At 43.6% G+C, this 24,477-nt stretch overlaps 1 protein-coding gene across 1 annotated transcript in view; it reads left to right on the top strand.

Annotated features, from left to right (window-relative positions):
• Window positions 1-24,477, top strand: part of LOC116979505 (serine-rich adhesin for platelets-like) — a 1,930,096-nt gene that overhangs the window by 452,009 nt on the left and 1,453,610 nt on the right. The window contains exons 67-75 of the mRNA XM_033031015.1: window positions 7,585-7,710; window positions 8,165-8,290; window positions 8,576-8,701; window positions 10,117-10,242; window positions 12,252-12,377; window positions 14,729-14,854; window positions 22,172-22,297; window positions 22,583-22,708; window positions 24,134-24,259. Of these exons, the coding sequence (XP_032886906.1) occupies window positions 7,585-7,710; window positions 8,165-8,290; window positions 8,576-8,701; window positions 10,117-10,242; window positions 12,252-12,377; window positions 14,729-14,854; window positions 22,172-22,297; window positions 22,583-22,708; window positions 24,134-24,259 (1,134 nt within the window). The remainder of the gene's footprint in view (window positions 1-7,584; window positions 7,711-8,164; window positions 8,291-8,575; window positions 8,702-10,116; window positions 10,243-12,251; window positions 12,378-14,728; window positions 14,855-22,171; window positions 22,298-22,582; window positions 22,709-24,133; window positions 24,260-24,477) is intronic.

Below are 24,477 nucleotides of genomic sequence, written 5' to 3'. Positions count from 1 at the left end.
TAGAAATTTCCAAATACAATGTTTCTCACAATGGGGAAAAAAGGATGTGTGCCATGTTAATATTGAATGAAAAAGTGTATCATTTCATTCCCTGTGATTCCATGCTGCAGAGATTATTTTTCTAGCAGGAGAAATGTTAAACCATGGGTAAAATAGAAATATTTAAAGAAAGCAAATCTTCAACAATTTCTTAACACTCTTTGCTCTCTAGCAATGCCTTCACCTCCCGAGGTACTTTCCCTTCTCCCTTATCTCCAACCTGGGACGTAAAGGTACTTCTAGGTGAGACAGAGATTCACCTGCACTTCGTCCAACCATGTCTATTGCATTTGATGCTCTCAATTTGGTCTCCTCTACATTAGTGAGGCCAGATGCAAACAAGGTGACTTCTTTGATAATTTTTTACTGCAGATTTATAAAAATCAATGTCAATTGTCATATCTTACGAAAATCAAAATTCCACTAGTTTCCTCCCCCCCCCTACCTCCCTCCCTGTATTCGGTGAAATATAAATATTAAACCTATGTTTTTCCAATGGTTTTGCCTATTTCACCAAAGGGGGTATACACTAGCAGAACCGTTGATTTTACTTCGGAGTCACGTGAGTGACCACGTGAAGACCCCGTCCAGTACGCATGCGTGCCATATCGTATATCGCATTGCGTGACGACTGGCAGGGTGAACGTGATTCTCCTGCCAGCAACAGACCTGAGGTAAGTTTTTTTTTAAACTTTCAGGTTAAATCTTCTTGCAGGAACCTCTACTTAGAGGTCCTGCTAAAAGTCCGGGGCAAAGTCCGGACGGAGGGGAAACCCCAGTCTCGAACTTCAGGGAACCCCGGTCAAGGGGAATCCCACCCACGGACCTAGGCGCTCGGAACTGCGGAATGCGGGTAGCGAGCGGCGGTGGATTCACCTTTGAGCTGCTGGCAGTAGAACCAGCGGCTTCATATTGGTGGAGAACCCGCTCGGGACACCGCGGGGAGAGGATGGCGGTGGATTCGCCTTCGAGCCGCTGGCAGTGGAACCAGCGGCTTCATATAGGTGCCGGGGGCACCTGGACAACCGCTCCGGAGACCGCGGAACACGGGGAGCGGACGGCGGTGGATTCGCCTTCGAGCCACTGGCAGTGGAGCCAGCGGCTTCATATTGGTGCCGGGGGCACCTGGACAGCCGCTCCGGAGACCGCGGGAAGCGGGGAGCGTACGGCGGTGGATTCACCTTCGAGCCGCTGGCGTTGGTGCCATCAGCTTCATATTGCTGCCGGGGGCACCTGGACAGCTGCTACGGCGACCTGAGATCCCACTCCGTAGACTGCTGGATGCGAGGAGCGGACGGCAGTAATGGGGCTTTTTCACGGGGCGAGTTGACGCAAGATGTCACCAGAGTGAAGTGGTCGTGGTCCAGCACGAGTCTCGCACGATATAACGGGAGGTAGGTAAAGAGTTCCCACGGTACTCGGCATTTCTGTTATTTGTGCGAGTGACTTGTCCGTCTCCCGAGCTTTCGCGTTAAATCTTGAATGAACATCGTGAACTACACGTGACACAAATGATGTAACTTTTTTTTTCACACACTATAAATATCCTCCCTTGGTTGAATTGGCTCATTTGGAGACATGTTTTACTGTGTATGTGGGAGACACAGATGGACTGAGCACAGTACCTCGGTCTTACTGTGTGTGGGAGAGGGGGAGAAAGAGACGTACACTCACAGAGGCAGAGTCTCTCAACCTGTGTAAGAGGGAGGGAGAGAGAGAGAGAGGCACACACAAGGTGGATGTAAAATCTCACCTGCCTGTTTCAGTGACAGACACCCGCCGCCAGTAAATGAAGACACCCCCATCTGTCTCCCCCTCCTCTCCCTCGACTCCCCCACCTTTCCCTCCCAACTCCAGTCCCATCCCGACCCCCTGGGAAACTGAATAGAGCAACAATATATATATAGAAACTGAAACAATATAGAAACTGAATAGAGCAACATGGCAAAAACATCTCTGACACGCTTTACCCCCTTTCTTTGAGATTTTCTGGGAGCCATCTCTGCAAGTGTTCCTGTTAAAAAGATTATCCAACAATGACAATTAGGTGGGACGTCCTCAAAGGACACATGTTCCCTTGTCGATATTGAGACCACCTTTTTTACTCACCTTCTGTCCCCTCTGTCCAGCTTCCGGGTTTACCGTTCGCAGGAGTTCCCACACGCTATATCTCTAAAATCTGAAGTTAGGTAATGTCTAAAGGAACTGCAGACGCTGGTTAATGCTGGTTAATACGCACAGAAGGACACAAAATGTTGGTGTAACTCAGCAGGTAAGTCAGACCTGGGAAGAAAAACATAAAAAGCTGGAGTAAGTCAGCGGGTCAGGCAGCATCTCTGGAGAAAAAGAATAGGTGGCGATTCGAATCGGAACCCTTCTTCAGACAGCCTAATCGGAATTGAGTCTGAAGATGTGTCTCGTCCCGAAACATCAGCTATTTTTCTCCAGAGATACTGCTTGACTCGCTGAGTTACTCCAGCTTTTTGTGTCTGTCTTCGGTTTAAACCAGCATGTGCAGTTCACTCCTTACACGGGTGTCTGTACAACATTGATTGGTAGCGTTCCAGACCCTGCTTCGGAAAGGCATCGATCGCTAGTCGGCGAGGACTCCGACCTGTATCTCTCAAAGAAGTACATGTGAAAAATTTCTCACGGACCATAAAAATGCGTAACCTTTCAGTAAAGTCCCTTTTAAAGTCCCTTTTGAAGATTATATTTATTTTCTTGAATCTCATTAACATAACTCATGAATAAGTTGATGTCCATATGCGGATGCAAATCTTTATTTTTATTTATTTTTTAAATTCAATCCCACAGAAGACAATTTTTACTCACCTTCTGTCCCCTCTGTCCAGCTTCCGGGTTCACCGTTCGCAGGAGTTCCCACGGTACCCGCAAGAGTTATTACGGATATCACACTGGCCACTACGTCCATATAATGTTGCAATACTCAACCACAAGTGTACAAGTCAATCTTGGAGAAATTCAAACTTTCTTGAATTTTCTCCCGAGTGACCAAGATACACGATTACCTGCCGTTAGCGCTACGGTGGTCCACGGTGGTCCACGAATGCCGTACTGTTATCGCACGAGGTTCCCACGATGTTAAACTCTGGTTAACTCTTGCGTCAAGTCGCCCGGTGAAAAGGCCGCTTAAGTCACCTACTGTGCCGCTGGCAGTTAAACCAGCGGCTTCATATACCCCCCCCCCCCCTCCCCCCCGAAGCAGGATAACCCCCCCCCCCCCCCCCCCAACTTTGTAAATCACGGCTATCCCTTTGATAGGGACCGTGGGGATATCCCGGCTGCAGTAACTGCGGGGATACCCAGATCGGGGGGGGGGGAAAGAAAGCCCCGATTGGAGAACACCGTGGAGAAGCCCTGTTATAAGGGACTGTGGAGAAAAAGCTCGGGGGAGAAATAACCCGCAATGGAAGTGTTTCTACAAGGACCACAGAGGAACCCCAGCTGTAACAAACCACGACCACGAGACCAGGCTCAGGAGGAGCGTTGTCCCACAGCAGAAGGTTTAAAAAGGACATGCAGGTAAATTCCTTACTCGAAGGTCGTTTTGTGCTATTTTGTGAGAATATGTTACAGGAATGGACCGCATCCAGACTGACTGCGGAGGACCACAGAATTGCGGGCAGTCAGCAGCTGTAGACTGCACCTGGATCGCTATTGATCAGCAGTCTCCGACCTGGCACCTGCACAGTCGGAATCGACACCTCAGACTGGTGGGAAAGCCAAGCAGAAGTCGGACAGGCCGAAGACTCGGACGAGTCAGGCTGTGAAGACTCACCGCCGGCGGGAGCAACTGTGATCGCATATTAGATTAGATTAGATTAGATTAGTTTATTGTCATTCAGACCTTTCGGTTTGAACAAAATTTTGTTTCCCTGCAGTCATACATATAATTTAAAAAATGACAATAACACACAATCAACACAAAATTAACATCCACCACAGTGAGTTCACCAAACACCTCCTCAGGCGACGGTTCAAACTCCGCGGATGGTCGCTGCCTCCGCCACAGCTCCGAGGCCGAGTCGGGTCTCAGCTGCCGCTACCTCCGCCACAGCTTCGGGGCCGAGTCGGGTTATATCCCGCATGGAGTGGTTGATGGATCAGAAGCTCCTATGTGACATGCTCCGGTATATGGAGTCTAGTCACCAGGGGGTCCTGGGACGCCCATGGCAGCACCTTATTGAGGGCTGCATAATGCATCTCCCTCGACAGAGGGGAGCATTAGGAGTCACTTCTGGGCTGACTCTGAAGACAGGGGTTTGGCTGAAGAAACCACAAGTGTACAGGGGGTGCAGGAACAACACTACCAGCAGCAGGAGCTCGACGAGTGGCCGTCGGGTTCAGGAAGGCCACATCATCACGCAAGACCTCACATCTTCGACGGCAGCACCCCTACGCACCCACCAGCAAACCACGATGAACTGAAGGCTTGAAGGCCGTACAACCAGGACAAAGGTCTTTTATAGGCCACAGCCCAGAACGGCCTTCCTGGAAGATGCGCCAACCTCGTACTCGAGCTCCTCTACCTCCCAGGAGCAGATGTAAAATCACGCACACATGTTTGAGGCAGCTCCGGGGTCGGGTTGCATAAGTCCTCCCATTCAGATAAAGGTATGGAACCTCATCGATGATGTCTCCTGTCACGGATACAAATCATCCTGTCAAGTTGGTAATATTAAATTGGTTTGAATATTTACACTGGTTTGGGATAACACTAGATTAGTTTATACTGCACACAGGTATGGTTGGAGTTGCCTTTCAAGACAAGGCTCACAAGAATGGGATGTGGACTGATAATTGTCAATAGCCTCAACCCGCATGTGCAGTATAGACTTTTCTGAATAACTTCCATGTGATCATTTCCGCTCACAGGGTTGAAGATATTTGAAATTTAACTGGATGAGGCAACGATACACTCAGTGGCGTTACAAAATGGGCTAACTCCAGTTTCCAGATTATTTACCAAATCACTACTATCAGTGCTTCGGCTGCACAGAGCTAACAAATAAGTAGCATGGCCAATCTGGATGATATTGAACATACTGTATTTTACTAAATTAGCCTTATCAGCCACATAGCTATATTTGAGGAATTGGTTCTCACTCGTCCAGTTAAATTTAAATTAAGTTGATACCAACAGAAACAATTAATTATTGGGATACAATCATCCATTTATTGGTCTGGGATCAGCTCTGAGACAAAACATTAGACCTCTGCTATTTTTAGCTGAAACAATCAAAGTCACAATGATGGACAGCTTTGCCCCACTAAAACCTCTTATCCGTAAACCTTCAGTCATTTCCAAACTGATGCTATTGCTCAAAGATGGGTAATTTACTAATACCATCTCTAGTTATGGAGGCAGATGGGATTAGCATGAGTTATCAAGTGTTCAGTCATGGTATCAACTGCCAATGGACACCAGGTGCATTCTGTGCATTAAAGGGTGTGTGGATATGCATATACGGCATGCACAAGTCCAAGGTGATACACTTTGGTGGTGGTATATGTTAATCACAAAGGTACAATCAAACCAAAGTATCCAGTGATAGTTTTACCAAACCGCATTTAGCACTGGTGTATTATTATGCAAAATCAATGACAACACAGAATGAATGTGTGATCAGAAAGTATTTAATGACAATGTGGATTGATAGAACACTAACTATTGAGTTGCATGCATCCAGTTTCAATCAACAGTGAACGAGGCATACAGTGGCGAAGGGTGCATTCTCGCTACACTAGGAAGGAATGTTCTTTTATGTCTTCCTCCATTTGGCCTCAATAGATGGGTCTTGCAAAATTCAGCATGATTCCCGCTTCCGGGTTTTCATAGTGCCTGCCTGGGTTATATACTTATGGCTCCTGCTGAGGCGAAGAATGAACATAAAACCTTACATGGTTAATTCCTGATAAAATGTTTCTGGTTCAGTTGTGATGTTGAAACCATCCTCTCCATGATGTAATCAATTCATAGACTTACAGAGTCTGAGAGATCGTTTCTGCGGCTCGGGTTGTCAAACCATAAGCGTCAAGAGTGCTCACTACAGATTGCAGGGATAGCACCAAATAGCAGCAATCTGCATAGGAGATGGGAAGCATTGTTTATGCTTCCTTACGTTTAACGTGACACGGATGACTGACACATTAAAATTCAGTTTTATGGGATTATAACAGTAAGTTACTATTCCATTACTGTGCCTTAAGTACCTCCTCATCATTTGGCTGAGGAGTACATAAACCACTCTGTCTGGTCGCACCCTCTGATATCCAGAATATGAAGGTATCGTCAGCTTAAAACCTCCCAGACTTAGGGACGCAGAGATATGGGTTGTTAACATTGTACTACGTCACTTCACCGATGGGCAGCAGCAACATCCCTGTCCATGGTCATACTCACGTACTAGTGATTACGCCATGGCACTGATTACAGCGCTATGGGTCCAGTCATTGCTACACTGGATAGGATGATCATATCTGCGGGCTATAATAACATGTTTTGTTTATGATTAATCAAGCAGATTAGAAAGGGACACAAGACCAAACTAGATGTTGCATATCCCATGGACCTTGGGTTGCGTGTGATCACGCCTTTACACCAGTATGTCAAGGTTCCTAAGAGCCTTATAGACTGACAGCAATATTATTAGTTACATAAAATCTTGTTAGAAGGAATCACTACGAACCTTCTCCAGATGGTTATATGGGTCTGGCATATACAGGAGTGTACATTGACATTGAGTCTCACTCCACCAGGACCGCTATACCTCAGCAGCAGGGATGGACCACATCCTAGCGGTTGCAGGATGGTCAAACTATTGATCTGTCCAAACCTATTGCCAAATCAGGGGTATTTGCCAACTCTATGTTAGGTATGGTTCATACTTCCTCCAGGTTGAGGGAGGTTACTATTGCCACTATTATTCATTAATAGCATCAACATGTCTATATCAATGTCATGTCTGAATGCATTCTTAATGTTCACTCATCATTGGCTGACTGATGCAGTGTATGACGCCTGGACTCGGTTCCACGGCATGAAATCACAGAGCTTTAAAATCTTCACGTAGTCACTCACGTGACTCCGAAGTAAAATAGTAAGATTAAACGAGAACTTACCAGTTTGAAGTTTGATCTTTATTTTATGAGGAGTAACGTTGAGGGATTACGTACCCTCCGCTCCCAGCCCTCTATCATAAAGTTCAACTGGTATTATGGTTCTCTTAACTTACTATGTTCAGTTCAATAACTGTTATCTGTGATTTCACACCGCTGCTTTGAAGATTGACACGCATGCGTACTGGATGGGGTCTTCACGTAATCCCTCAACGTTACTCTTGACAAAGATTGGATCACATTGAAATTCTTATGTTTTCAAACGACAAAGGAAGATGGGTAGCTCTATATATTGTGTATGATGACAGCCTGCAATCTACTGCTGTTCAGAATGTGACAGCATACAATTGGCAAACACAATTGCAATACAGGAGTTTGAAACATTCCCTTGTTTTCTTCCAGACATCAATGAGTGTGTAACCGGCACCTCAAGCTGTCAACAAAACTGCACCAACACAATCGGAAGCTTCCTGTGCAGTTGTAGCCCAGGCTTCAGAATCAATTTGACCAACCCTTCACTTTGTGATGGTAGGTGTTTTCGCACACATAGTTTCACAGATTTAAATAAAAATATTTAATGTGATAGTATAACTGCCCTGTAAAATCTAGGTGAGACAGAGATATTGAATATGACCAATGTGACCGACTCTTCACTTTGTGATGGTAGTATGTTTTAAAACAGATGATCTCTCACATTTCACAAGTACTATTTATTGTTGCATTTCAGGCTGCCCAGTCCATCTTAGATTCATCAAAGGGCATGTAAATATAAAGACTCTGATCTCAATGATATATGAAGGCAAAGGCAGAATACTCACATCGCAATAAGTTGACAACAATATTTATTAGAGGGTTGTGCACATTGTATAGTGACATCCTGCGGACTATTCTAGTTCAGAATATTAAGTGACAATGTGTACTTCAGCATCCTCCCCAAATAACATGCAAGTTTTTGACATTTCGGTCACTTGTTTTCCTCCAGATATTGAAGAATGTAAAACCAACACCTCAAACTGTGAACAAGTCTGCATCAACACAAACGGAAGCTTCATGTGCAGTTGTGACCCAGGTTTCAGCACCAATGTGATCAACGCTTCACTCTGTGATGGTAGGAAGGTTCAAAAGCTTTGTTTCTCACAGATTGTGAACGATGTTCAATATGGCTGTTGGGCCACGTAGATTTGACGCCCTGTAAAATAAATTATAATAGTCACCTTTACAATGTGATGTAAAGTTTCAAAGCATCAAAACAATAAATTTGATAGAAACCACTTCGGTAATATAAACACATCCTATTGTCTATAGTTAATCACGATATTAAGAGTGAGAAACTCATTTGGCAAACTAAATGTTACATAAATTATCGATGTAACACAATCTGTTTTCCATCTAGATATCAATGAATGTGGAACCAACATCTCATACTGCCAACAAATCTGCACCAACACAATCGGAAGCTTTGTGTGCAGTTGTATTCCGGGTTTCAGCACTAATTTGACCAACCCTTCGATTTGTGATGGTAGGTGCATATCCATGTGCCTATCCAAAATCCTCAGAAATGCCTCTATCATATCTGCATCATTCACCCTCCCCGTGAGCACATTCCAGGCACTCACCAGCCTCACCAATGTAAAAAAACGTACATCGTACATCTTCATCAATCTTGTCCCTTCTCCTTTAAAGCAATGCCATCTAGTCTTTGATTTTCCATCCAAAGAAAAGGTTCTAACTGTATACTAACTATGCCTCTCGTAACTTTACCTTATTCTATCAGGTCTTCTTTCACCCTGCCAGAAATAACAATGCAATTTTACCCAACTCCTCCTGGAGCTACTACCCACTAATCAGTATATCATTGTTGTAAACATCCTCATTCCCCATTCTAATACCTCCACATTGTTCCTATACACGGCCGCACACAAGACTCCAAATGCAGCCTAACAAATGCCCTTCAATGCAACACCATAACTTTCTGACTCTTATACTCAAAGACCCACCAGTGAAAGCAAGTATACCATGTACTGTACCTTCTTTACCACTCTATCTACTTGTGTTGCCACTTTCAAGAGGGTATTTTCTTTGAGCACATGTTCCCTGCTTTATCCATGATACTGTTACTCTCTTGTTTTTCATGTAGGCATTGATGGATTTGGATTCAGACAATAGACAATGGACAAGAGGTGCAGGAGTAGGCCATATGGCCCTTTAATCCATTCAATGTGATCATGGCTGATCATCCACAATCGGTACCCAGTTCCTGCCTTCTCCCCAGAATAGATCTCAATGGTCTATAAATCAGAACCCATGTCCCCTGCACCAATTCCTGAGCCATGCATTCATCTGTCCTATCAGATCTGTGGATAGAAGGCAGGTCTATCCTGCCTTCTCCCCATTCAGTTTAATCCCTTTGCCAGAAACCATTTGTGGTCCAATTTAGTCATTCTAAACACCTGCTTGAGTCATTTACTCTTTTCTCTACATTCCTCAAAGGTCCTATCTAATTCCATCCTCTTAAATTGGAAGCTTCTACCCTGTATGTCCTGCTTTTTAATCCTGCCAAACTCTCTATATTCATTTTGCAAGACCTCATCCCTCTTCCTACCTAGGCCCTTTGTTCCAACGTGCATAACTTCTGGCTGTTCATCCTCCCCTTTGAGAATATTTCAATATTTATGCAATTTCTCCAAAGGATATGTAAATATGAAGGCATTCTGAGCTCAATCATATATGAAGGCAAGCCAGTACACTCACATTGTAGTAATTTAAAAAGTCAAATCAATATTTTTATGGGGGTCAGCACCATATCCAGTGTTGGCATTGTACAACAACGTCCTGCAGACTAGTCTAGTTCAGAATATTAAGTGAGAAAGATTACTTCAGCAAAGCCAAATAATGTGCAAATATTTAATATTTTGATCACTTGTTTTCCTCCAGATATCGATGAATGTGGAACCAACATCTCAAACTGTGAACAAGTCTGCACCAACACAAATGGAAGCTTTGTGTGCAGTTGTGACCCGGGTTTCAGTACCAATGTGACCAACTCTTCACACTGTGATGGTAGGAATATTTAATGCGGTTGTTGGTCAAGTAGATTTGACGGCCCGGTTAAATTAAATATATTCCCGACTGAAACTTCTCCAATCCATGTTCTCCAGAGATGCTGCCTGATGGAAGCTTTGTGTGCAATTTTCCCAGCACTTTGTTTCTTTTTATGTAAAGCAGCATCTGCTGTCCTTCCGGAACAAAGTATATTATTTACCCTGATAATCTGGGGTCAGCAACACATCCACAATTTCTTAGTGTGAGTCTATGTTAACTGAATCATGAACATCCATCTTTCAATACTCCTTCCATTTTCCAAAGCCAATGTAAAGTTCAGTTTAGTTTATTGTCACGCGTGTCGAGGTTCATTGAAAAGCTTTTGTTGCGTGCTAACCAATCACCAGAATGACAATACATGATAACAATTGATCTATTTACAATGTAGAAACATATGATAAGGAAATAATGTTCATTGCAAGGTAAAGCCAGTAAAGCCCAATCAAGGATAATCTGAGGGTCATCAAACGGGTAGTTAATGGTTCACCGCTGCTCGCTGGTTGTGGTAGGTTATATTTCATCAGATTTAAGGGATAATATTTAATTATAATTGGAGACTTATTAATGGTGATACAAAACAAATATTGTCACATTGTCTACAGTAAATCATGATATTAACAGAGAGAGAGAGTTTCAGTTGGTGACATTAAATGTAAGAGATGTGATTGAGGCTTCATTCACTGTTTTCCCTCTAGACATCAATGAATGTGCAGCTAACACTTCAAACTGTCAACAAATCTGCAACAACTCAATCGGAAGTTTTGTGTGCAGTTGTGATTCGGGCTTTAGCAGCAAAGCGATCAACTCTTCCCTTTGTGATGGTAGGATGTTTTAAAACAGATGGTTTCCAAGATTTTGCAAGTACTATTTATTGTTGCAATCCAGGCTGCTCTGTCCATCGTAGATTGTCAAACATAGATTTCAGTCACCTTAAGATACTGCAGATTTAGAAACATTGTTAATTTTTCATACGTTAATTAACTTAAAATTGCATGTTTCCTTCTTTATTACCCTGTGAAATCAGTAGTTGAAACCTGTGCTTTTCAATATTTTGGCCATTTCTCCAATGGCGATGTGATCACAAAGGAATCCTTATGCCAACGTTCTATGTGGCAATGAGTGGCTCTCCTTGACCTGGTTATATTGATAAGAGTAAAACCAATATTTTCCCATAAGACATCTCCATTTGTTGTGCTGTCAAAATATGATGACAGTCTACAATCTTTTGCAATTCAGAAATTATGTGACAAAGTTACAGCTGGCAAAGTTAAATACAAAACACCTGTATCAGACGTCATTTGGATGCACTAGCAATTGTCGACGCTGATCAAGAGATCTGAACTGAAATGATGTCTTCCCATTCTCTCCAGGAATGTAGACCCACCAATGTGCTCCAACATTTTGTTATTTTACATGACTTCAACTTATTTTGATCCAGACATAGATGAATGTGGAACCAACATCTTAAACGTTCAACCATTTAATATGATTGTTACTACAGCCCTGTCAAATCTAGGTGGCCCCACAAATGTATTTGTATCATCCTAATATTGAATTATAATGGTTATCATTTCTTTCTCTGTGAATCTTTAATATTATCATATTTTATTGCAGTATCATAGAAATTTTGGTTAATTATTATTTGTTAGGGAAGTTCAATTCTGACAATTCACATTACTCTCTGCAATCAAAATATGGCCCGGAAAATATTAATACTCATGCAATGTTTTCAAAGATATATAAATCTGAAGACATTCTGATGCTGATGATATTTGAAGCGAAGAGTGACTCTCTCAGCTCATATGTTTTATAATGTCACAGCAATATTTTTACGGAGAGCTTAATTTACTGTGCCACCACCATGCCGTGTCATCCTGCTGTCTTTGTGGAACAGAACACTTAGTGAATGAGTTACTGCTGGCAATGCCACATGCTATGCAAGAACTTAACATGCCATTTAATTGCAGATATCGATGAATGTGCAACCAACACCTCAAAGTGTGAACAAATCTGCACCAACACAATCGGAAGCTTCTTGTGCAGTTGCAACAACGGCTTCAAAAGTAACCGAACCAACTCTTCGTTGTGTGATGGTAAGAGACGTCATATTCATTGTTTCTAACAGATGGAAAACAATATTCAATGTGGAACATGGGTGATGTAGATTTAAACCCATTTAAACTAAAGTATATTAGCCACCTGTGCAATGTAGGCTAGCAATTTTTCTGTCAATTTCACAAGATGAGACAAAATATCCAAATCGTGAGCATGCATATTTCATTATACCTTCCATGTTGACCAAGATGCAATGCAATTCTTCTGCCAGGATTAGAAGACAGCCTTCATTGTTTACATTAGATATGTCTGTCTGCCTAGTTTGGAAATGTATAGGCAAATGTCAACAATTTGCAGCAGCAGTAACTGTGCTTATTTCTTTACACATCGATGAATGTACAACCAGCACCTCAAACTGTCAAGAAATCTGCACTAACACTATTGGAAGCTTTGTGTGCAGTTATGATCCAGGCTTCAGCATCAATGTAACACATTCTTCTCTTTGTGATGGTTGGAATTGTTTAGTACAAAGTCGTTTATAAATGAGTAAAAGGGATAGTAGTTCTCTGTGTGTTTTCACTCTGGTGCAACTGTCAGCTTGTATGGAAAATTGAACTTTTCCCAAGCACCAATGGTGAGATGTAGAGGCTGGAATCCAGCGACTCATCCCTTGCCATTTATGAGCTGCCAAAACCGTGCCACCAAATGGGTCATGGTGTCGATCAGTAATTACAAAGCGAAACCATAATTTTCAAAAAATTGCCATTTTATTACAGTCTTTGACTGGCCATAATGTGGATTGCTTTATTGTTTTTTTACAAATTTGATCGTAAACATTGAAAATTCTAAGCACCATTTTTTAAAGCGATTGATTACTCATGTAAATTTTGTCACAAAGTCATAGTCTTGCGTGGCTTAAATATCAGCCTGCATAGATTACTTTGAAAATTTTAAACCTCATTTAAAAATGGCGTAGCATATGTCATTGATATGCACCAGGAATTGATTCATAGTCACAGCTTCAAAGAGCATGGAAACTGACTATTTCGTCCATCACGTTCATGTCTACCAAGATGCCCTATCTAAGGAAGTCACATTTAGCCACCTATGATCCACGGAGACATGTATGAAACTGGAAAATTATTATCATTTCAACAATTACAACTAAAATACAATTTGAGAAATAATCATTATTTTAAATATTTTCAAATAGGTGACTATTTAAAAAAATATACACAAGAATATCATAACTTGTCTCCAGACTTATTGGACGAAGCAATGAATACAAAGGCCGAATCAGCTAAATTAATATCATACTTGTATAACATCATCATAAATATAGAAATACCATCATCCGATGGTATTAGAAGAGACTGGGAACAAGAACTAGCTATAAAATTTTCGAAAGAGGTGGGCTAAACATTTGCTATATGTGCATAAATGCCCGATTAACGTAAGACATACTCTAATTCAATTTAAAACCTTACATACTATATTACAAACTAAAATAAGTAATTTTTTTCCTAATGTCTCCCCTATCTGTGATAAATGTCTATCCCAAGAAGCAAATATAGCACATTCCTTTGTTTTCTGTATAAAAATCCCAAATATTTAAAATAAAATTGATACCGAGTGCAGAATTGATTATTTTTGGAATAATGGAAGGCAGCCTTGAACTAACTGCATTCCAAAATAACCTATTTAATTACGGTTTAATAATGGGAAAAAAACTTATACTTGAATTTTGGAAAAACGCCCCAACACCAACAATATGTGGATTTCAAATATGTCTGAAACGTTACACCTGGAAGATATGAGATTCCTTCTAGCAGGCAAACCAGACCACTTCCAAAAGATTTGGTCTTCATTTGTCGACTTACTACAAGTATAAGGTGCAACAAAACTGAAAAGAAATGGTTTCAGGACTTGGTGAGGGGGGAGGAAAAATACGAAGTTGGTATATCCCTTTCAGCTCTTTTTTCTACTTTTAACATAGCTTCTGTTTTATTTTTTCTCTTTTTTCTTTTCTATGGCATACTTCTTAACTTTTTTTTCTAACTCTTCGTGTCTAAGGGGCTTTTTTTGATCACTTTTTCACACACTCGCTATCCTATCTTACTTTCTTTACTTTTCTTCTTTTTAAAGTTTAAAATATGAAGTGGTACAAGAAATGTATTATGTTATTTTTGGCTTATATTATTGTAATGTACACTACTTCTAATAAATAAAATTATAAGATAAATAAATAAATAAATACATAAATAAATGATTTCAGTTGTAGGATTGCGTATTTTCTTTTGAACCTTATGATTGCAAGTGGTAGAGTTTTATGTGGCAGAGACTAAAGTTTTGCAAGTGTTTGACATGCGATTTATCTTGTTTCCTCCAGACATCGATGAATGTGCAACCAACACCTCGAACTGTCAACAAATTTGCACCAATACAATCGGAAACTTTGTGTGTAGTTGTGACCCAGGCTTCAACATCAATGTGACCAACTCTTCGCTTTGTGATGGTAGGATATTTTCACACACAGTTTCTAGTTGTGGAATAATATTTAATAGAGACAGTTCTTGCTGCGCTGTAAAACTTTGTTGGCCTAATATTTAGCTTTTGCTCTTAATGAATGAAAAATGATATAATTCCCTTTGCTCAGAATAGTCGCATGATGGATACTTTACCTGTAGAAGGTGTTGAAAGCTGTATGTTGAATGTTGCAATGTTTGACATATCATTCATTCTATTTCCTCCAGACATTGATGAATGTGGAACCAACACCTCGAACTGTCAACAAATCTGCAACAACACAATCGGAAGCTTCGTATGTAGTTGTGACCCAGGCTTCAGCACCAATGTGTTCAACTCTTCCAATTGTGATGGTAGGAATTTCCAAATACAATGTTTCTCACAATGGGGAAAAAAGGATGTGTGCCATGTTAACATTGAATGAAAAAGTGTATCATTTCATTCCCTGTGAGTCCATGCTGCAGAGATTATTTTTCTAGCAGGAGAAATGTTAAACCATGGGTAAAATAGAAATATTTAAAGAAAGCAAATCTTCAACAATTTCTTAACGTTCTTTGCTCTCTAGCCATGCCTTCACCTCCCCAGGTACTTTCCCTCCTCCCTTATCTCCAACCTGGGACGTAAAGGGCAGATGTAAACAAGGTGACTTCTTTGATAATTTTTTACTGCAGATTTATAAAAATCAATGTCAATTGTCATATCTTACGAAAATCAAAATTCCGCTAGTTCCCCCCCCCCCCCCCCCCCCCCCTCCCCCTCCCTCCCTGTATTCGGTGAAATATAAATATTAAACCTATGTTTTTCCAGTGGTTTTGCCTATTTCATCAACGGGGGTGTACACTAGCAGAATCGTTGATTTTACTTCGGAGTCACGTGAGTGACTACGTGAAGACCCCGTCCAGTACACATGCGTGTCATATCGTCTATCGCATAGCGTGACGACTGGCAGGGTGAACGTGATTCTCCTGCCAGCAACAGACCTGAGGTAAGTTTTTTTAAAAACTTTCAGGTTAAATCTTCTTGCAGGAACCTCTACTTAGAGGTCCTGCTAAAAGTCCGGGGCAAAGTCCGGACGGAGGGGAAACCCCAGTCTCGAACTTCAGGGAACCCCGGTCACGGGGAATCCCGCCCACGGACCTAGGCGCTCGGAACCGCGGAATGCGGGTAGCGAGCGGCGGTGGATTCACCTTTGAGCCTCTGGCTGTAGAACCAGCGGCTTCATATTGGTGGAGAACCCGCTCGGGAGACTGCGGGAAGCGGGGAGCGGATGGCGGCGGATTCGCCTTCGAGCCGCAGGCAGTGGAGCCAGCGGCTTCATATTGGTGCCGGGGGCACCTGGACAACCGCTCTGGAGACCGCGGAACACGGGGAGCGGACGGCGGTGGATTCACCTTCGAGCCGCGGGCAGTGGAGCCAGCGGCTTCTTATTGGTGCTGGGGGCACCTGGACAGCCGCTCCGGAGACCGCGGGAAGCGGGGAGCGGACGGCGGTGGATTCACCTTCGAGCCGCTGGCGTTGATGCCATCAGCTTCATATTGGTGCCGGGGGCACCTGGACAGCCGCTACAGAGACCGTGGATTACGGGGAGCGACCTGAGAACCCGCTCCGTAGTCTGCGGGATGCGAGGAGCGGACGGCATGAAGTCACCTACTGTGCTGCTGGCAGTTAAACCAGCGGCTTCATATACCTCCCCCCCCCCCCGAAGCAGGATAACCCCCCCCCCCCCCGACTATGTAAATCACGGCTATCCCTTTGATAGGGACCGTGGGGATATCCCGGCTGCAGTAACTGCGGGGATACCCAGATGGGGGGGGGGGGGGGGGGGGGGGGGGGGAGAAAGCCCCGACTGGAGAACACCGTGGAGAAGCCCTGTTATAAGGGACTGCGGAGAAAAAGCTCGGGGGAGAAATAACCCGCAATGGAAGTGTTTCTACAAGGACCACAGAGGAACCCCAGCTGTAACAAACCACGACCACGAGACCAGGCTCGGGAGGAGCGTTGTCCCGCAGCAGAAGGTTTATAAAGGACATGCAGGTAAATTCCTTACGCGAAGGTCGTTTTGTGCTATTTTGTGAGAATATGTTACAGGAATGGACCGCATCCAGACTGACTGCGGAGGACCGCAGAATTGCGGGCAGTCAGCATCTGTAGACTGCACCTGGATCGCTATTGATCAGCAGTCTCCGACCTGGCACCTACACAGTCGGAATCGACACCTCAGACTGGTGGGAAAGCCAAGCAGAAGTCGGACAGGCCGAAGACTCGGACGAGTCAGGCTGTGAAGACTCACCGCCGGCAGGAGCAACTGAGATCGCATTTCCCGCATGGAGCAGTTGATGGATCAGAAGCTCCTATGTGACATGCTCCTGTATATGGAGTCTAGTCACCAGGCGGTCCTGGGACGCCCATGGCAGCACCTTATTGAGGGCTGCATAATGCATCTCCCTCGTAATGCGCCAACCTCGTACTCGAGCTCCTCTACCTCCCAGGAGCAGACGTAAAATCACGCACACATGTTTGAGGCAGCTCCTGGGTTGGGTTGCATAAGTCCTCCCATTCGGATAAAGGTATGGAACCTCATCGATGATGTCTCCTGTCACGGGTACAAATCATCCTGTCAAGTTGGTAATATTAAACTGGTTTGAATATTTACACTGGTTTGGGATAACACTAGATTAGTTTATACTGCACACAGGTATGGTTGGAGTTGCCTTTCAAGACAAGGCTCACAAGAATGGGATGTGGACTGATCATTGTCAATAGCCTCAACCCGCATGTGCAGTATAGACTTTTCTGAATAACTTCCATGTGATCATTTCCGCTCACAGGGTTGAAGATATTTGAAATTTAACTGGATGAGGCAACGATAGACTCAGTGGCGTTACAAAATGGGCTAACTCCAGTTTCCAGATTATTTACCAAATCACTACTATCAGTGCTTCGGCTGCACAGAGCTAACAAATAAGTAGCATGGCCAATCTGGATGATATTGAACATACTGTATTTTACTAAATTAGCCTTATCAGCCACATAGCTATATTTGAGGAATTGGTTCTCACCCGTCCAGTTAAATTTAAATTAAGTTGATACCAACTGAAACTATTGATTATTGGGATACAATCATCCATTTATTGGTCTGGGATCAGCTCTGAGACAAAAAATTAGACCTCTGCTATTTTTAGCTGAAACAATCAAAGTCACAATGATGGACAGCTTTGCCCCACTAAAACCTCTTATCCGTAAATCTTCAGTCATTTCCAAACTGATGCTATTGCCCAAAGATGGGTAATTTACTAATACCATCACTAGTTACGGAGGCAGATGGGATTAGCATGAGTTATCAAGTGTTCAGTCATGGTATCAACTGGCAAAACGACACCAGGTGCATTCTGTGCATTAAAGATTGATAGATAGATAGCCTTTTATTGTCATTCAGACCGAAGTCTGAACGAAATTGAATTGTATTGTCTTGTCATACATACAATACAATACAATAAAAAACAACAATAAACACATATTAACATCCACCACAGTGAGTCCACCCAACATCTCCTCACTGTGATGGAGGCAAAAGTCTTAGGTCTCCAGTCTCTTCCCTCCTCTTCTCCTTCTGCGCTGAGGCGATACCCCCCGGGCGATGTTAAAACCTGTCCCGCGGCTCAAACACTGCCGCTGCCGCTCACCAGTCCTGCTGACGCAGCCGCTGGCCCGCGGCCGAAACCCGGACTCAGGCCATCGCCGCCAGAACACCGTGCAAGCCACCGGAGCATCGTTCCAGCCCCGGGCCGGATTGCCCTCACGTGAGTGCCGTTACCGTCTCAGCCTCGGGCTGGGCCGCCCCGACTGGGCGCCGCTCCTCCCTCGGGCTGGGCCGCCCCGATCGGGCACCGCTCCTCCCTCGGGCTGGGCCGCCCCGACTGGGCACCGCTCCTTCCTCGGGCTGGGCCGCCCCGACCGGTCACCGCTCCTCCCTCGGGCTGGGCCGCCCCGACTGGGCGCCGCTCCTCCCTCGGGCTGGGCCGCCCCGACTGGGCGCCGCTCCTCCCTCGGGCTGGGCCGCCCCGACTGGGCGCCGCTCCTCCCTCGGGCTGGGCCGCCCCGACTGGGCGCCGCTCCTCCCTCGGGCTGGGCCGCCCCGACCGGGCACCGCTCCTCCCTCAGGCTGGGCCGCCCCGACCGGGCACCGCTCCTCCCTCCGGCTGGGCCGCCCCGACTGGGCGCCGCTCCTCCCTCGGGCTGGGAACGCCGTACCTCCCCGAGCTCGGCCACTCCGACGGGAGCACCGTTCCTTCCTCGGGCCGGCCGTCCTCACGGTAGCATCACAGCCCCTCACGGAAGCCCTGTTCCAGCCCCGAGCCGGGCCGTCCTCACGGGAGCGAGCTCAGTGCGAGTCCTGGCGGGCTCTGCCTCCTGAGCCTCGAGGTCGCCAGCTCCGCCATTAGGCCTCAGCGCAGACGGAGGCAGAGAAGGGGAATACGACATAAAAGTCGCATTCCCCCGCAGGGAGAGACAGCAAGCCCCGTTTCAACCCCCCCCCCCCAAACAGAAACTAAAAACCAAAACTAGACTAACCAAAACGAAAATAAACAACCCAAAAAACACAAAACAAACAGGACTGCCGGAGAGCCGCTGCAGCCAGAGCCGCGCCGCCAAAGGGTGTGTGGATATGCATATACGGCATGCACAAGTCCAAGGTGATACATTTTGGTGGTGGTATATGTTAATCACAAAGGTACAATCAAATCAAAGTATCCGGTGATAGTTTTACCAAACCGCATTTAGCACTGGTGTATTATTATGCAAAATCAATGACAACCCAGAATGAATGTGCGATCACAAAGTATTTAATGACAATGTGGATTGATAGAACACTAACTATTAATTTGCTTGCATCCAGTTTCAATCAACAGTGAACGAGGCATACAATGGCGAAGGGTGCATTTTCGCTACACTAGGAAGGAATGTTCTTTTATGTCTTCCTCCATTTGGCCTCAATAGACGGGTCTTGCAAAATTCAGCATGATTCCCGCTTCCGGGTTTTCTTAGTGCCTGCCTGGGTTATATACCTATGGCTCCTGCTGAGGCGAAGAATGAACATAAAACCTTACATGATTAATTCCGGATAAAAAAATGCTGGTTCAGTTGTGATGTTGAAACCATCCTCTGCATGATATAATCAATTCATAGACTTACAGACTCTGAGAGATCGTTTCTGCGGCTCGGGTTGTCAAACCATAAGCGTTAAGAGTGCTCACTACAGATTGCAGGGATAGCACCAAATAGCAGCAATCTGCATAGGAGATGGGAAGCATTGTTTATGCTTCCTTACGTTTAACTCGGCACGGATGACTGACACATTAAAATTCAGTTTTATGGGATTATAACATTAAGTTACTATTCCATTACTGTGCCTTAAGTACCTCCTCATCATTTGGCTGAGGAGTACATAAACCACTCTGTCCGGTCACACCCTCTGATATCCAGAATATGAAGGTATCGTCAGCTTAAAACCTCCCAGACTTAGGAATGCAGAGATATGGGTTGTTAACATTGTACTATGTCACTTCACCGATGGGCACCAGCAACATCCCTGTCCATGGTCATACTCACGTACTAGTGATTACGCCATGGCACTGAGTACAGCGCTATGGGTCCAGTCATTGCTACACTGGATAGGATGATCATATCTGCGGGCTATAATAACATGTTTTGTTTATGATTAATCAAGCAGATTAGACAGGGACACAAGACCAAACTAGATGTTGCATATCCCATGGACCTTGGGTTGCGTGTGATCACGCATTTACACCAGTATGTCAAGGTTCCTAAGAGCCTTATAGACTGACAGCAATATTATTAGTTACATAAAATCTTGTTAGAAGGAATCACTACGAACCTTCTCCAGATGGTTATATGGGTCTGGCATATACAGGAGTGTACATTGACATTGAGTCTCACTCCACCAGGACCGCTATACCTCAGCAGCAGGGATGGACCACATCCTAGCGTTTGCAGGATGGTCAAACTATTGATCTGTCCAAACCTATTGCCAGATCAGGGGTATTTGCCAACTCTATGTTAGGTATGGTTCATACTACCTCCAGGTTGAGGGAGGTTACTATTGCCACTATTATTCATTAATAGCATCAACATGTCTATATCAATGTCATGTCTGAATGCATTCTTAATGTTCACTCATCATTGGCCGACTGATGCAGTGTATGACGCCTGGACTCGGTTCCACGGCATGAAATCAGAGCTTTAAAATCTTCACGTAGTCACTCACGTGACTCCGAAGTAAAATAGTAAGATTAAACGAGAACTTACCAGTTTGAAGTTTGATCTTTATTTTATGAGGAGTAACGTTGAGGGATTACGTGCCCTCCGCTCCCAGCCCTCTATCATAAAGTTCAACTGGTATTATGGTTCTCTTATCTTACTATGTTCAGTTCAATAACTGTTATCTGTGATTTCACACCGCTGCTTTGAAGATTGACACGCATGCGTACTGGACGGGGTCTTCACGTAATCCCTCAACGTTCCTCTTGACAAAGATTGGATCACATTGAAACACTTATGTTTTTTCACGACAAAGGAAGAAGGGTAGCTCTATATATTGTGTATGATGACAGCCTGCAATCTACTGCTGTTCAGAATGTGACAGCATACAATTGGCAAACACAATTGCAATACAGGAGTTTGAAACATTCCCTTGTTTTCTTCCAGACATCAATGAGTGTGTAACCGGCACCTCAAGCTGTCAACAAAACTGCACCAACACAATCGGAAGCTACCTGTGCAGTTGTAGCCCAGGCTTCAGAATCAATTTAACCAACCCTTCACTTTGTGATGGTAGGTGTTTTCGCACACATAGTTTCACAGATTTAAATAAAAATATTTAATGTGATAGTATAACTGCCCTGTAAAATCTAGGTGAGACAGAGATATTGAATATGACCGATGTGACCAACTCTTTCCTTTGTGATGGTAGGATGTTATAAAACAGATGATCTCTCAGATTTCACAAGTACTATTTATTGTTGCATTTCAGGCTGCCCAGTCCATCTTAGATTCATAAAAGGGCATGTAAATATAAAAACTCTGATCTCAATGATATATGAAGGCAAAGGCAGAATACTCAAATCGCAATAAGTTGAAAGCAATATTTATTAGAGGGTTGTGCACATTGTATAGCGACATCCTGCGGACTAATCTAGTTCAGAATATTAAGTGACAACTTTTACTTCAGCATCCTCCCCAAATAACATGGAAGTTTTTGACATTTCGGTCACTTGTTTTCCTCCAGATATTGAAGAATGTAAAACCAACACCTCAAACTGTGAACAAGTCTGCATCAACACAAACGGAAGCTTCATGTGCAGTTGTGACCCAGGTTTCAGCACCAATGTAATCAACTCTTCACTCTGTGATGGTAGGAAGGTTCAAAAGCTTTGTTTCTCACAGATTGTGAACGATGTTCAATATGGCTGTTGGGCCACGTAGATTTGACGCCCTGTAAAATAAATTATAATAGTCACCTTTACAATGTGATGTAAAGTTTCAAAGCATCAAAACAATAAATTTGATAGAAACCGCTTCGGTAATATAAACACATCCTATTGTCTATAGTTAATCACAATATTAAGAGTGAGAAACTCACTTGGCAAACTAAATGTTACATCAATTATCGATGTAACACAATCTGTTTTCCATCTAGATATCAATGAATGTGGAACCAACATCTCATACTGCCAACAAATCTGCACCAACACAATCGGAAGCTTTGTGTGCAGTTGTATTCTGGGTTTCAGCACTAATTTGACCAACCCTTCGATTTGTGATGGTAGGTGCATATCCATGTGCCTATCCAAAATCCTCAGAAATGCCTCTATCATATCTGCATCTTTCACCCTCCCTGTGAGCACATTCCAGGCACTCAGCAGCCTCACCAATGTAAAAAAACGTACATCGTACATCTTCATCAATCTTGTCCCTTGTCCTTTAAAGCAATGCCCTCTAGTCTTTGATTTTCCATCCAAAGAAAAAGGTTCTAACTGTATACTAACTATGCCTCTCGTAACTTTACATTATTCTATCAGATTTTCTTTCACCCTGCCAGAAATAACAATGCAATTCTACCCAACTCCTCCTGGAGCTATTACCCACTAATCTGTATATCATTGTTGTAAACATCCTCACTCCCCATTCTAATACCTCCACATTGTTCCTATACTCGGCCAACATGAGCTGCACACAAGACTCCAAATGCAGCCTAACAAATGTCCTTCAATGCAACACCATAAATTTCTGACTCTTATACTCAAAGACCCACCAGTGAAAGCAAGCATACCATGTACTGTACCTTCTTTACCACTCTATCTACTTGTGTTGCCACTTTCAAGAGGGTATTTTCTTGGAGCACATGTTCCCTGCTTTATCCATGATACTGTTACTCTCTTGTTTTTCATGTAGGCATTGATGGGTTTGGATTCAGACAATAGACAATGGACAAGAGGTGCAGGAGTAGGCCATACGGCCCTTTAATCCATTCAATGTGATCATGGCTGATCATCCACAATCGGTACCCAGTTCCTGCCTTCTCCCCAGAATAGATCTCAATGGTCTATCAATCAGAACCCATGTCCCCTGCACCAATTCCTGAGCCATGCATTCATCTGTCCTATCAGATCTGTGGATAGAAGGCAGGTCTATCCTGCCTTCTACCCATTTAGTTTAATCCCTTTGCCAGAAACCATGTGTGGTCCAATTTAGTCATTCTAAACACCTGCTTGAGTCATTTACTCTTTTCTCTATATTCCTCAAAGGTCCTAGCTAATTCCATCCTCTTAAATTGGAAGCTACTACCCTGTATGTCCTGCTTTTTAATCCTGCCAAACTTTCTATATTCATTTTGCAAGACCTCATCCCTCTTCCTACCTATGCCCTTTGTTCCAACGTGCATAACTTCTGGCTGTTCATCCTCCCTTTGAGAATATTTCAATATTTATGCAATTTCTCCAAAGGATATGTAAATATGAAGGCATTCTGAGCTCAATCATATATGAAGGCAAGCCAGTACACTCACATTGTAATAATTTAATCAGTGAAAGCAATATTTTTATGGGTGTCAGCACCATATCCAGTGTTGGCATTGTACAACAACGTCCTGCAGACTAGTCTAGTTCAGAATATTAAGTGAGAATGATTACTTCAGCAAAGCCAAATAATGTGCAAATATTTAATATTTTGATCACTTGTTTTCCTCCAGATATCGATGAATGTGGAACCAACATCTCAAACTGTGAACAAGTCTGCACCAACACAAATGGAAGCTTTGTGTGCAGTTGTGACCCGGGTTTCAGTACCAATGTGACCAACACTTCACACTGTGATGGTAGGAATATTTAATGTGGTTGTTGGTCATGTAGATTTGACGGCCCGGTTAAACCAAATATATTCCCGACTGAAACTTCTCCAATCCATGGTCTCCAGAGATGCTGCCTGATGGAAGCTTTGTGTGCAATTTTCCCAGCACTTTGTTTCTTTTTATGTAAAGCAGCATCTGCTGTCCTTCCGGAACAAAGTATATTATTTACCCTGATAATCTGGGGT

This window comes from Amblyraja radiata, chromosome 13 (assembly GCF_010909765.2).
Source record: "Amblyraja radiata isolate CabotCenter1 chromosome 13, sAmbRad1.1.pri, whole genome shotgun sequence".
Taxonomy (NCBI): domain Eukaryota; kingdom Metazoa; phylum Chordata; class Chondrichthyes; order Rajiformes; family Rajidae; genus Amblyraja; species Amblyraja radiata.
The sequence above is the reverse complement of the archived record's forward strand: the minus strand, read 5'-3'. Positions and strand labels throughout refer to the sequence as shown.